At 41.8% G+C, this 14301-nt stretch overlaps 2 protein-coding genes across 2 annotated transcripts in view; both read right to left on the bottom strand.

Annotated features, from left to right (window-relative positions):
* Positions 1-3975: 3975 nt before the first annotated feature.
* Positions 3976-7796, bottom strand: LOC104842921 (keratin, type I cytoskeletal 15-like). Its single transcript, XM_010585579.1, has 9 exons — positions 7595-7796; positions 7302-7546; positions 6439-6521; positions 6132-6288; positions 5785-5946; positions 5294-5419; positions 4972-5198; positions 4317-4408; positions 3976-3995 (listed from the first exon to the last, which is right to left on the bottom strand). The coding sequence occupies exons 1-9, from the start codon at positions 7794-7796 to the stop codon at positions 3976-3978; spliced, it is 1314 nt and encodes a 437-aa protein (XP_010583881.1).
* Positions 7797-13338: 5542 nt separating this feature from the next.
* LOC104842922 (keratin, type I cytoskeletal 10-like) overlaps positions 13339-14301 on the bottom strand; it is a 14304-nt gene continuing 13341 nt past the window's right edge. Inside the window, exons 6-8 of the mRNA XM_010585580.1 lie at positions 14022-14248; positions 13776-13864; positions 13339-13358 (exon numbers count right to left, since the gene is read on the bottom strand). Of these exons, the coding sequence (XP_010583882.1) occupies positions 13339-13358; positions 13776-13864; positions 14022-14248 (336 nt within the window). The remainder of the gene's footprint in view (positions 13359-13775; positions 13865-14021; positions 14249-14301) is intronic.

Genomic DNA, 14301 nt, shown 5'->3' on the forward strand with positions numbered 1-14301 from the left:
TCGTGATATGCATTTTCAACAGAGAGCAGTTGTCAGCATTTGTTTAAAATCTTTACGTGTGTGTAATCACTATGAACTTTTTGGTACTGCCATAATTTTTGACAGTCTGATATCGGGTTGTGGGAAAGAACTGAACTAAGATTAGAAACTTTGTAAGAAAATATTGATTAATAAGGCTGTAAGTGCCTTTGATCCACAGTTGCACTCCTGCTGCCAGGACTAGTTAAGCACAGGAGTGCATGCCAGTGGAAAGGTGTTCCCTGCAGCCAGTCTTTGCAATGCATCTCTGAGCGTGGGCTTATTAATAGTGGGTTATTAGCAGTAATTGCAGTGTGCATAAACTTCTCTTTAGGCAGTAATGTTAGTTATGAAAGTCAGCTCCAGTGCATGTGAAATTACATGTTCACTGTATCAACCATTAGAGACCATTTGCCCTTAATGTCTGCCATAGTGTGAGAATACTTAAAGAAATTCAGAAGTTTATTGGGATTAGCACTCCAAAATATTATGTATTACATGAAACTTAATAGAAATATGTTACTTGGAATATAGAAAGAATGGATTTTCCTACAAGAATTTTTGTATTTGCTTAACTTGACTGCTATTATTTTCATTATTATGGTAGGCTGGTAAATGTGAGAAGTATCACAAAAGTAGCTGCCTTTCATCTGATTTTTTATCAGAGGCACAGTGAATCACAGATTATTTTTTTTTTATTACTTGAGACTGGGGGAGGGGTGGCCCAAGAGGGAAGTCTACCTTGCAAAATGTTGTCTGAAGTGAAAGGGCCTGGCCAGGCTGCAGGCAGCAGGTGCTGCCTCAGTGATACCATTTCCTTGTAGCCAAGAGTGCAAGAGACTGGAAGGAGTGTGCACAAAGCTGCAAGACTTAGAAGCAATGGGCTGTTGTACCTGTCCATACCTGACAGCTGCTTTTGCAAATGAAAACATCTGCTGCGGGTCTAGATCCTGCAGGTACATGATAGTTCTGATCCAGCATAAAGCCCCTCAGAGAATTCAGTCCACTAATTTCTGGTTCTTATTTTGGGTTCTTCTCTATCCAGCCATTTCCCCCTCTCATCTTCATCTAACCTCCTGAAAATGTCATATTATGCAGGTGGAGATGATTAATTTCCAGAACTAAGAAACTCAAACACACCCAAAGATTATAATGCGCAATAACTTTGGTTGCCTTTGGAAATAGTAACAGTACAAAATGCCAGTATCTCCACAGTCCCCCCTACAGGCCTGTTTTTTTAAACACAGCACCATTTAATTGAACCTCATTCTTAATAAAATTCTTCTCTTTGCTTGGTAATACCAGGCTCCCTGTCTGTCTGTGACAGCCACTGTTGCTACTAAATGAGTTGAAAACAGAGACAAAACAACTTCAATGCTAATTAAACGCATGCAAGAACAATCCAAGAGGTTTTGACTTAATCTGAATTTGCTGATTTCATATGGAATTACCTCAAAACCTTCAAGCAAAATTTTGCGAAATAGATAGTTCCTCTTTCTCTTCCCTCTCCTTCATAATGAATTGATTTCTAACCTTTTTACTGTCAATCTATTAATCTGGTTTATTACACCCCTGGTATCACAATGTTACCCCTGTGAAAAACGTATTGATTTTATTATTATTTACGCTGTTCTTTCCTTGGCCTAACCGTTTCCAAGGTCTGAGGCTTGAATTTAATTTTGAGAATATATTGAACAGTTTCTGCCACAAATCCTATTGTATATTTTCTGAATTTGCCACTAGAGGTTGCTGTGCAAAGCGACAGGCTGTATGGTCTGACATGCTGCATTGTCAGCTTCAAAAAAAGCCTATCCCTTGTACCAAACTGTAGGACATATTTCTGCTGTGTGGTTAGCCAGAGGAACAGCACTGTACTGAACCACAAAAGAGCAGAGTACAATATTCCCTTGTGTTGACACTGCAAATGTAGACTGATTTCAGCTCACCCCGTCTTGTTTTGATGGGCTTTGATATTTTGATAGGCAAATTATGCTCTGGTAAGTCCTACCTAAAAAGTCCATCCAGCAAAGTCAAAGGGAAGCCAGACCTGGGTGTGCTTGGCTCGGCTCAGCTCAGCGGTGGACGCGCCCTGAGTTCATTACTCTTAAAATGCTCTGCAGAGACTGAGGGCAGCACACCCAGCACAGAGGTTTCTCCCCTTTCCCACTTAAGAGAGAGAGCAGAAAGGAAGCAGGAGACTCGACAATGTTCCTGACAGACAGCTTAGAACACAATGGGCTCCTTTCTGGGATCAGAAACATTCTTTCTATTTAAACTGTGGTCAAATAAGGTATTTCATCCCAAAGTCCATTATAGCTGGCTAGTGCTGACGTTTGGAACTTTTTTTTTTTTTTTGAGGTAGTCAGCACTGGTTGATATGAGAAGTAAAATGGAGCATAAGGCAGAACGTGAGTCTGTGTTAGCTTGTACAGGAGCATGCGAGTCCCGTTGTGGCTCAAGGGAGAGGTATTTTTGCTTTGACTTTACAAATCTCCTTTGTTTTCTAGGGAAATAGTTTCTCTGGCTCATCTCTTTTTTCTGCTGTGCTGAGAATTCAGCTTTGTATTGTAACATGTCGGCAGTTTGATGCCTTATAAAATAATATTGTTATCCAAAAAGATGGTATTTTACCTGACCTGAATCTGTTTGCAAACCAAAGTGCAAGTGCAAAGCTGTTTGACAGAATAAAAAATGTTAGTGATTTACTCAGAGAACAATGAAGGCTTGTGAGACCCACCCTTATTTGTACAGGGAGGCAGTTGACTCACTTACCTGATATGTGGTAGACCCTGTTAAGCTGCTTTCTCAGCCCACTGCAAATCAAAGACTGAAATACAGATTTGTAGGTTTTAAATGAGTGAGATATTTCACTACTTTTTCTTCCTCTGGCAAGCCCAAGTAATGTGTGTTACATGAAGTGGAGCAGTTTTAGTAAGAAAGATTGAACTTTGCCTCCACCCCGCCGTCCTCCACCCATCCATCCAGAACACTGTACAACCATGGAGCTAGGAATACTGTCTTATGAAATAAGAGAACACACTTCCTTTATTTTGAACCACCAGATAAAAGACCTGAGCCCAGATCTTCCAGCAAGTCAGAAGGAATAATCCTAACAACTGAACTTTGTGTTATAAGGAGAACTTATTTGCATACTCATCACTCATTTCCTGATCTAATCCTTTGCTTTTATTGAACAAGATTAGATAGACCCTTCATCTAAAAGCTGGGAGAGAGGGCTGCCTGAATATGGTTCATTTCTCGTTCAGTGACCCAAAGGAAAATGTTTTTGATTTGACAAAATTTTCATGAAATTTTGGGGTTAATTAATTCTGATTGTTTCAGTGCAGCTGCTGAACTGGCAAATCAACTGCTTGCACATCCCTTGCAATGTACGCTATGAAAAAGGGTTCACCCATCCTTTTTTCTTCCCTATAGGTGTCACTCTTGAGTTTAATGTGAATGTATTCATTCATCTCCAATATTTTATCCAGACATCATCTGATTAAGTTAGGATACACAATTTTCTTTGGGGCCATATTACATAATACACCCAAACTTAATTTCTCTGTGAAGATATATCTCATTGTTCCACCTAAATTTAAATACAATATTAATATACCAAATAGATTGTTGGGGACACAGTTTTCTTTGCATTGCAGAAAAGTAAAGTTTTATTAGAGGCATTGTTATCAGCAGAAAGTAGATCAGCAATTGCACTGCAGGTAAGTGTACATAGATACAGTGATTGCATGTGAAGAACAGTATAAAAAGGAAAAAGTAGATAATTTTAGGAAAGTCCTAGAAATTATTCATCTCGACTTCATGAATAACATTTGTAAAGCAATCTGTGCATTGGGTAGGTACACAGTGCATGTGCTGTGTGTATTATCACGCTGTAGGCCAGGCTGCTCAGATGGCAGTAGGTAGTTCAGGGAAGACCAACGCATCAGTAGTATCTTAACACACTCTTGACTGCCCTGTGGAATGAAAGAAGAAACCATTACTCTGATAGGGAAATCAAGAGTCTCTTGCAGCACTGACATTTCAGAAGTATCCATTGTTTAAATGTCCATCTGTGTTAGCAAAAGCATGGGAAAGGAGCTTACTCTGTTTCTGTAACTGAAGCTAAGACACCTTGAAATTAAGAGATTTGATTGTGAATGGTTTAATCCCTCTTGCAATTGCAAATGTGGAAGTCATATCACAAGGGATAGTATTAACAAGAAAAGAGGTGAAACAAAATATGAAAGCCATGGGGACAGGATAAATTAGGATCCTCTTTGGAAGATGTTTCTTACCTGTCTTGTCACCGGATTGACCATGAGAATAGGAAGTAGAAGAATAAGAGTGGGAGGATATTCCCCCTCCTTGGAGAGCTCCTTGAGACGTTCTGTGTAAGGAAAGGAGCTTTAATGAAGGGAATGGTAAATACATGCATAAACAGACATACTGTGACATAATGTGCAGTGCATGTAACAGCTCAGCTTTTCCTGGACTTTGCAAGTATTTCTTTATATTTTTTTTGTTTCATTCCCTTCAGCTATATTTTCCTAGAAAGCTGTAGAAGCAGAAATAACAAATGGCTGTAGAAGTATAATTCTTATACTCTCACAGTCCAGCTGTGCTTGCTCATCTGCTGACAGAAGGCAGTAGATTACAGTTTGGTTTTGTATGGTGATTCCTCTCATGGAATTCACTCTGCACAAACAGGCCAAGAGGAACTGATTAATTGAAAATATGTCAGTGACTATATGCTCTGTGTTTCCCTCTGTGTTTGATATGCTTATTAAGTTTATGATGTATACATTTCAATGCAGATACTGTAAAAACCCCTGTGTATTTAGATTTCACCAACAGACTGGTAGGTGAACATTCAACTCTGTCTTCTGTGAGTCCCAACAGAGAAAAGATTGTGATAGAATTTATATCCTTATTTGCAAACAGAATACATACACAATGTCTTGCTGTCCCTCCTGCAGCAGTGCCCGGTACTGAGCAATCTCCTGCTCCAGGCGGGTCTTGATGCCCAGGAGCATCTTGTACTCCTGGTTCTGACTCTCCATCTCACAGCGGATGTTGGCCAGCTCCTCCTCTACAGAGTTAATCTGCCCTTGGATTTGTTGTAGCAGGCAGCCATAGCGAGATTCAGTTTCTGCCAAGGAGTTTTCCAGAGAGTTTTTCTGAAAGGGGAAATGCAGGAGTTTAGGACCAGAGCTCTAACCCTCCCTGCCCATTCTGAGGAGGGAAGGGCCCTCAGCGATCCTGCCCCACGTACCGTGCTGAGCTGCGCCTGCAGTTCGATCTCCAGGTTCTGCATTTCACGTCTCAATTCAGTGAGCTGGTGGCTGCTTGTCTGGATGTCCTGGCTGCTAGAAGTGACCTGCCGATTGACTTCTTCAATCTGCAGGAGTCAAACCCCAAACACACTTTCTGAGTGAGAAAAATCCCCTCAGGGAGCAGATTTGCTGACTGAGAACTAAGATAGCCAGGGAGCCTCTCCCTTTCATCCTGTCCTCATCGAGGACAGCCTAGTCATTGCTCCGTACACCCTGACGTTTGACCCCCCTTTGCACATCAGATGTGGCCTGCTCCCTCTCTGCCACTGCAGTCTTTCCCCAGCCGCTTTTTCCTTCCCATTCCCCGAGCTGTGCAAGTGAGGTGCAGGTGAGCAGCCACCTCCTTTTAGCCAAAGGCATTGCATGGCCAGTACCAGGGTGTCTGGGTTTTGCCACAGAAGGAGACTCCACTTTGTGCTTTGCTACGTACCTTGACTTCATACCACTGCTCAACCTCTCTGCGGTTCCTCTCAATGATCTGCTCGTATTCGTTTCTCAGGTCGTTCAGTATCTTTGTCAAGTCTTCACCAGGGGCAGCATTGACCTCCACGCTCACGTCACCACCGGTCTGAGACTGCAGCTGTCTCATTTCCTGCAGAGAGAAACAAAAGAGCACAGGTCATTTCTTGTGTTGGGGACAGTGGACAAAGCAGTATCAAGGTACAAAGGAATGACAGTCACATGACATAAGGCTGAAATGACTTGATATGTAACTTTGGGAACCATGAAGAGACAAAGGACTATGTCTTGGACACACTACGTATCATTGGATCGTACCTCCTCATGGTTTCTCTTAAGAGCAATCAGCTCATCCTTCAGGGACTCTAGCTCGGATTCCAGTGAAGATCTAACCAGAGTCAGATCATCCAGGAGATTTCTCAAGCCATTAATATCAGCCTCCACAGTCTGACGGATGACCAGCTCATTCTCATACCTTCACCAAAGACAAAAAGCATTACACATTCATTTCATTACAATGTGTAGGCTTGGTCATACCACTTAGAACAGGGTGTCATAACGTGCATTCATGAATCTTGTAAAATTGATGACATGAAAGACGCAAGGTTCACAGAGAGGTACTCACTTCATTCGGAAGTCATCAGCAGTCATCTTGCTGTTATCGATGTCGAGAAGCAGCTTGTTATTGTCCACAGTGGCAGAAATGATCTGCAAAAGGGGAAGTTGGAGAGGAGTCTTTCTGTGTTCTAGACATCCAGGACAAGAAGAAAGAAGACCTAAAGCTTTGGTAGGGCATTGTTACAGAAAGTTGTTGAAAAGCCATGCCACAGGAACTGGTGTGTGCAAGATTTTGGCTTCCCCAGACATTCTGATGAAAGAAAATATTGATGAGGGAAAGAACAGAAGAATGTTTATGCTGGGAGATCACCAACACCTATGGGTTTCTGCACTCGGGGTGTGTAAGGAAGTGTAGTCTTTGTCCCTGATGCTGTAATTCGCCTCATTATAAGAAAAGCCGATTGTAAGGGAAGGCCTTGGTCCTTCCAGCTGGTATATGTAGAAGTGTGCAGAGACAAAGGGAGTTCAGATCTTGCAGTCCAGGTGCTTTGGCTTTGCACTCCATCCAGCTGGACTGGGTGGGAGGAGAGGGAAGGACTGGAAACCACACATGCCTGGTTTGGAGCCACCTGTACAATGTGGGATTTCAGTTACGTGCGCCAGCATGTTTGGGCCTGGTGGAGCACTCCTTGATGCCTCAGGCTGTGCCCCCACAGCACAGCCCTTTCACTTGTGGGGTGGTTGTGGGGGTTTGCTTCCCCAAGAGATGGGAAGCGCAGCTCAGCAGTTTTCTGCCTGCGGTACCACCAGCAAAGCCATCCAGTAGCTCCCTCCCACCGCTTTAGAGCCAGTGCCAGAGGGAAGGAGGAAGTCCTTACAAAGGAGAAGAGCAGGCAGGAGATGGAGCCATGTTAGTCGGGGCTATCCTACCTGATTTTGGAGCTGTTCGATGGTCTGGTAGTAGGAGGTGTAGTCCTTTGAAACACTGGGAGCTTGTTTCCTGTACCACTCCCGGATGTGGTGCTCAAGCTCAGCATTTTCTTCCTCCAGCCTTCGTACTTTGTCCAGGTAAGCAGCCAGGCGGTCATTGAGGTTCTGCATGGTGACCTTCTCATTGCCGCTCAGAAGGATGTCTCCCCCAGCACCAAAGCCTCCTGCAAAACCACCACCAAAGCCTCCCCCCAGGCCACCACCAAAGCCTCCTCCCAAGCCTCCACCAAAGCCACCAGCAAGGCTGCCAGCGCTCATGCCCCCTCCATAGCCAATGCTGCATGCTCCCCCACCATAGCTTCCACCGCCTATCACAGAGGAGGCATATCGCCTGCAGGAGACAGAGGAACTCCTGCCACTACCACCACCGCAGACGCCTCCACCTCCACCGCTCCTGTAAGAGGTACTAGATGTTCTCTTGATGCTGCAGCTCATGGTGGAAGTAATCAGATATCCAGCCCCAAATGCAAAGCCTGGTGCACAGCTTGATGCGGAAAATCAGACTGCAGTCTTCTCTCCTCAGTGATGGCTATTTATACCTTGTTGGGTGGGTGTCACCTGTAAGGCAGTCCAGCTTCCCATGAAGTTTGCCAGCCTTAGTGCTCATGCCAAAAGTGATGTGCTAAGGGGAATTTCTTTTGGGGCTTGGGACAGCCCTCCCCATTGGTATTGTGTTTGCATGCTGATTCACCCAAAGCATGCACTATAATTTCAGGTGGGTGGCTGTGTGTTAGATTTTGTTTCAGATAGTATGTTGCTGGCTACTTAGTGAGTGAAACTCATTTTAATAGTTCTTCTTTGTTCTTTGTAGTAATTTTTTTGTCCTGAAAGCAGGTGGTGAAAGCACCATCTAGTTACTCTGCTTTAATTTCAGAATTGGAGAAATACAAAGTCAGGCACACTGTGTGTGGTTCTTTTTTCACTTTGCCTGCAGAACTGCCAGTAACTGACACTTCTGGAAACAGAATCTCTAAGAATTTAGGTCCTTCCCTACACAGAAAGCTCATCATGGGCACTGTCTTTCAGAATGCTTAGTGGTGAATCTCAATAGAATAACCTTTAAAGAAGCAGTGATATTTCTGTTTTCACCAAACTCTTGTAGTATCACTTCCAGGAAATAATCATATGTCTTGCACAAAGCAATGGACATGCAGAAATGTAATTTTAAAGTTATTATTTTTTTAAATTTTGTGCAGATTTCCAGTCACTCAAAGATTATTTTAAACTGAAATAGATGTGTAGAATCTATAAGGTATCACTGACTCTGTCTTGGGAGAGGAAAGCAAAAGGATTCAGCTTTTCAACTCAGCAAAACGGAGGCTAAGATGATTATCAGCTTGCTCTGGAGAAAGGAGATACCATGGCTATTTAAAATAAAGGACAATCCTGTTGTCCACATAGGAAAGGGCATAATCTGGTTTTGAGTGTATCTGGGCTGGAAACTAAGGGGAGCTTTTTATCTATGGGAGGCATAGGGGTCTGGAAGGTGCTTCTGTTGAGGGAGCTTTGGATGGAAAAGAGAAACAGTTTTGAGATTGACCTTGATCAGTTGATGGTAGGGGTTTTATCCTCATACATTAGAGACAGCTATGATGACCCTTTAGTTCCCCTTGCCTTCTATCTTTTGCCTCTCTAACACTGCAGAGGTCTCTAACACTGCTGCACAATTGCAGCATTTCTGTAAGAGAACAGGATATGATGAACCCTCCTTTGGAAATGAAATTTTGCCTTTAAATAACTTCTGGAAAACATACATTTTAAGCCTGAAAGACAAGGGGCCTCTTTATGTAGGAGTTAAACATTGATGGGAATTCATCTCTGTTTGGAAGTTAAAAATTACTAGTTCATTTCATTGTTGGTTTCTTCATTTACGATCTTACTTATACACAGCTTGCAGTTGTGGCTGGAGCAACATTTTCTCTCTTAGCCGTAACAATTATGAGACCCATAAAAGTTACTAATGCGTGTTATGGCTGACTGAAGAATCACAGAAAGCCATTTACCCTCTTTCTTGATACCCCTACACAGATTTTCATAGATATGCTGAAGATAATGTAATACTTTGATCTTCATAATTATGATTGTTCTTTTATTGGTAGGTCTCTAATTATCTGCACGTCAGAACCAGTTGCTTTGCATATGTTATTGAGACTGAGTCATCATTATTAAAAAATAAAAATTATTTTCTCACAGGGTGTGATTCCTTAGTCATATTTTCCTCATTAGATTGTTGAAATGCACCTTTATTCTTCCCTATGAGATGTTTATTGCTGATTGGCATTAATGCCAGAGGTGTTGATTTTATATCTCCTTCTCGGCATTGTTGCATCATAATATCTAACCCAACAATTTCAAACATTTCCCAATGCTGTAATTTCATACCATCAACAGATGCCTTTTCTCTGTCTCTCTGTCCCTCTTTTCTTTTTTTTTTTGTTTTTAATAGCTGATCTAACTATGCTTACTGCTGTAACTGTGTCACAAATACTTAAACTTTAGACTTTCTATTCCATAACTCATGGGTATTTCCATGTCTCCTATGCATTTTTGGTCCACCATCCTGTGGACACAGCTCTTTGGCCTGAGGTGGCTGTTGTGAGTCAATGTGGACATACCGATTTACTTCACAAGTCTCTTAAGGTCCATTAACAGTTGTAATCCCTGCGATGACAGAAAAAGGTCAGACATCTTCTGTTGTAGAGGGTATAGAGGCTCCTCAGCCATTTGAAGAGACTGTTAGAGCTTTGAAATCATATCTTGCCCTGGAAGACTTCTTGCTCATAATGCACCCCATGAGCCTCTGTAAATCAGAAAAGTTTGTTTGAAGTAACAGTGTTATGAAGCCTTTCCAAGTGCTGTTTGCTCACTGGTGAAACTGGATGCAGAGCCACAAACAGATACTCCGAATTGGCAAAAAACCCAAAAGTAGTCAGTGGTTTTCACAGAAGCTATGATGCTATTACTGGGTATATGTCTTTAGTCACACAGGAGGGAGAGGACAACCTCAGAAACAATTACTGGTAATTAATTGTTCTACAACAAATGAGTCAACTGTGGTCTTGGTAAGAAGAGTGCTACGCCCGTGAGTCTCATCAGGAGCTCCATCTGTGCATTCCTCATCTGTCACCCATCAACTTTCAGCATCACTTACCTGTGCATTTCTTCAGTTTGTTCAGAGATGAACGATTTCCATAGCCCCAGATACTTTTCTTACTTTTCTCTTATGTGACTCCCTGGGTTGGACCCTTATATCTTGCACACATGGAGACCTAAAGAAAATCCTATTAAATGTGAGCTATTTTAATTCTACAGTCTATCTAAATTGTTAGTTCAGTAGCCCTTTCTACCACTGAAAAAGGAGAAGTTTAAAAGTAATTCCCAAGAGAAATTAAGCTCTTCCAGTGTAGCAATCCTTTCCTATTCTCTTTCTCTCTACCTGCTAGAATATGCTGTTATTATCAATGATGTTAACTAATTGAATTCTAAATTCCTCCCTGCCAAAGCCCTTTTTTGTCTTTCCTGTAGATCTTTTCAGAACGTTAAGCAACCGTATTGCTTTTTCTGAGAACCATGGATGAAGTGAAGTGAGTGCCAGGAGCAGACAGTGATATCGAGATACCTGACTGAACATATACAAGGTTACTGGAGCATCTGCCAGCCTTAGATGGAGGCAGTGAGGCATGCTGTGCTTTTGGCACACCTATGGCATGTTCCATGCATTTTCCCCAGGACAGCCCTTGCCTCATTCTTAGATGGAGGTTAGTGCCTCATGAATCAGTGGTGATATGCAAAAGGTGTTGTACTGTCAGCAGAAGGAGGACTCCACCAGTGACCTAATCCTGCTGCAGTGACTGGCAATCTTGCAGTGCATCCACTCCTTTCAGTCTGAAGATTTTGCATAGCTTTCGTTTTGCAGATTTAACTTAAGACTCTTCATAGTGCTGCCTATTTCACAAAGACCTTGCATTCTTACAAATTAGTTCAGAAATGGGGAAAGACATACTGCAGCTCTGGTGTTCCCTTGAGTTCTCTGGATGCGCAAGACTGTATTTTTGATCATTCTAATACTTCTCTGTACTTCTGGAAGATTAGAAGGAAGCAAAATAACCTTTCAGTACTTATTTATATACACTAACTGTAGTTCAAGTTTCCATAATACTGCCTCAAAAAAGACGTCTTCTTAAGCTGTTTTGGCTATGTTAAGTACAGCTGAGATGTGAATTCTGGCAGCCTTTGGAGATGAAAGTCCGGTCTGCATTTGCTGTACCTCACTTTCTATACTGTTAAAACCTGAAATGACCCTTTTTTTTTCTTTGGAGGAGTGCTTTTGTTCATACAAATTCCTGATGCTGGCCTGAAAAACGTCAGTTTGGAAACCTGTTTTTTTGACATGAATAGAAAGTATCTCTTTGTGGATACTTACTGCAGACTGCAATTACAATAGTGTGATAGCAGAGCCAAGCCACATGATTAGTGAAGGAAGACCTAACCTAAATAATACCCTTGTAAGTTGTTTATGATGAGAAAACCTTTCATTCAATTACCCTAACAGAATACCCTCAGTCTTAAATGAAACAGCAAATACTAGAGACCAGATTTGATAGGTGGAGAAGGGAACAACAGGTGCTTATAATTGAATGAAACCTGGTTGATTTTGTGCATCTGATGCACACAGAGATTGAAAAAGGGCTTCACTGTCATCTTCAGAAAGCAAAATATTATAAAATAGCTGTTCTAATGTAGTATTGCCCTCTCATCTCCAATTTTATTGCATATTTTGTCTTCTTAAGCAGAAAAATAAAGTATAGAAAATACTTTCAGTGGATGAAATATGTCTCTCTCATTCCTCTTAAGGCATAGTATCAGCCAATTGAGTGTACCGACAAAAATTGGGTTCTTGGTATTATATTTGTGTTTGAATTGAAATTTCTATCATAAAACATGGGAATGTTTTTGGTGCATGAAACTGAAGGAAACAGGCACATTGCCTTGTTGGCTGTATTTCCTAACAGAAGTTAGCAATATGTAATTCTCTGTGTAGTCAAAGGTGTAGAAATACTTGATGTCAGGAAACCCAGATGTACTGGAACAACCTATACTGAGTCACACCTTCTCACAGGAACCCTAGCTATGATGAGCTGAGTAAAGCCAAAGCTTAATGGACTCAGATGAGTCATAGTAGTGGCTGAACACAGTTTAGTACATTAACAGTTAATTAAATAATCTTCAGAGCATTACCCATCATTGGTATTTTCTTTCTCCTTTCACTCACATCATTCAGAGTGTCTTCAGTAAAAAGCAGCAAGGCAAGGGGCCAGAAAGTAATCTGTTAGTGGCCATTAGAAAACAAAATGGTAAATGGTTTATAATTTCACAGGAAGGAGAAAAATTGTGTCAAGAATGGATTTCTGTTTTCAACCTAATACCGCTTGTTTTTGAGCAGAGAGTTCTGACACTCTCACCTGACTGACAGTTCCCATAGGCAGAGCCTGGAAGACATCACACTTCATACAGCCTTCATACAGCCATGCTCAGAATTAGTGAATTTCCTTTTACTCAGTGATATTATCTCAGCATGGTGTCCATTTTCTTAGTACAAACCAGATTTTCCTGAGACTATGTTACAAAGTATGATAGGGCAACCTGTATTTGATTGGTTAGCTTGATAAATACCTGTTCAAAGTTTGTTAAATTAAATTTCTCAGGCACACTGTTTTTATTTGCATTGCAGAAGTAAAGTTTTATTAGAGGCAGTGTTATCAGCAGAATTTAAGCCCTTAAACAAAGAACCAATTGACAAAGACAAGTTGAGCAAGACAAGCATTGCAGAATGAAAGAAGGGGTGATGAGGCGGGTGACCAGGCACTCCTTCTCAATTATTCCAGTTGCATCAGCTGTACTGCAGAAGTGCTTCAGTCTCTCATGGTCCAGGTTCAGTGCCTCTCAGCTGGAGGTTGCCAGCATCACTGCTATTGCTCTAGCACACTCTTGACTGTCCTGTATAAAGACAGAGCAAATCATTGCCTTAAGGGGAAATCTAATCTTTCCTGCTGAACTGAATTCTTTCACCTAACATGCTGCGTTAGCAAGAGAAGCTCAGAGGCTCCAAGCCCAGCAATACCCTAGGTGCTTTCTCAGAACTGTATTTTTTTTCATTCCAATAAGCAAAAAAGCATACCCCATTCTGTAAAGTTTATAATCTGTATTTTATATTTAGGTAGAGAGAAGGGCGAGACTGTATTTTAACCTCATTCCTCTGTGGCAGAGTCAGTGAGGTTCTCTCACTCCTGCACTACTGCACCTAGGAATCTTGCCCAGCCAAAAATACAAAACTTTTTTCTGACAAAATACATTGTAGTCTTTGGGGCAGGTGTAACCCACTAATAAACATATTCTTACAAAGTGTTGTCTTACCTGTCATGTCACCACACTGAGAATGAGAGTAGGAAGTAGAATATGAATGGGACGATTTACCACCCCCTTGGAAAGCTCCTTGGGAGGCACTGTAAAAGGAAAGTAATTAATTCACCAAAAGACACCTAACCACTGGATATTCGGTCAAAAAAGATGTTGTTATAGCTCCATGGACAAGAAGTATCTATTAGCAATTAAGTACACAGGATTTCTTTTTATTTCCTTGCTATAGTATGGAATACGTACACAATGTCTTGCTGTCCCTCCTGCAGCAGTGCCCGGTACTGAGCAATCTCCTGCTCCAGGCGGGTCTTGATGCCCAGGAGCATCTTGTACTCCTGGTTCTGACTCTCCATCTCACAGCGGATGTTGGCCAGCTCCTCCTCTACAGAGTTAATCTGCCCTTGGATTTGTTGTAGCAGGCAGCCATAGCGAGATTCAGTTTCTGCCAAGGAGTTTTCCAGAGAGTTTTTCTGAAAGGGGAAATGCAGGAGTTTAGGACCAGAGCTCTAACCCTCCCTGCCCA

Source organism: Haliaeetus leucocephalus, unplaced genomic scaffold (assembly GCF_000737465.1).
Source record: "Haliaeetus leucocephalus isolate CR32 unplaced genomic scaffold, Haliaeetus_leucocephalus-4.0 Scaffold110, whole genome shotgun sequence".
Lineage (NCBI taxonomy): Eukaryota > Metazoa > Chordata > Aves > Accipitriformes > Accipitridae > Haliaeetus > Haliaeetus leucocephalus.

Bases quoted from the DNA above. Each gene is read 5' to 3' on its own strand.
- LOC104842921 (XM_010585579.1), bottom strand. From the start codon at position 7,796: ATGAGCTGCAGCATCAAGAGAACATCTAGTACCTCTTACAGGAGCGGT. The intron at 6,289-6,438 runs GTGAGTACCTCT...TCTTTGGTGAAG, and splicing joins GCTGATGACTTCCGAATGAA to GTATGAGAATGAGCTGGTCA. The intron at 4,409-4,971 runs GTATGTATTCTG...TTCCTTACACAG, and splicing joins GAGGGACAGCAAGACATTGT to AACGTCTCAAGGAGCTCTCC.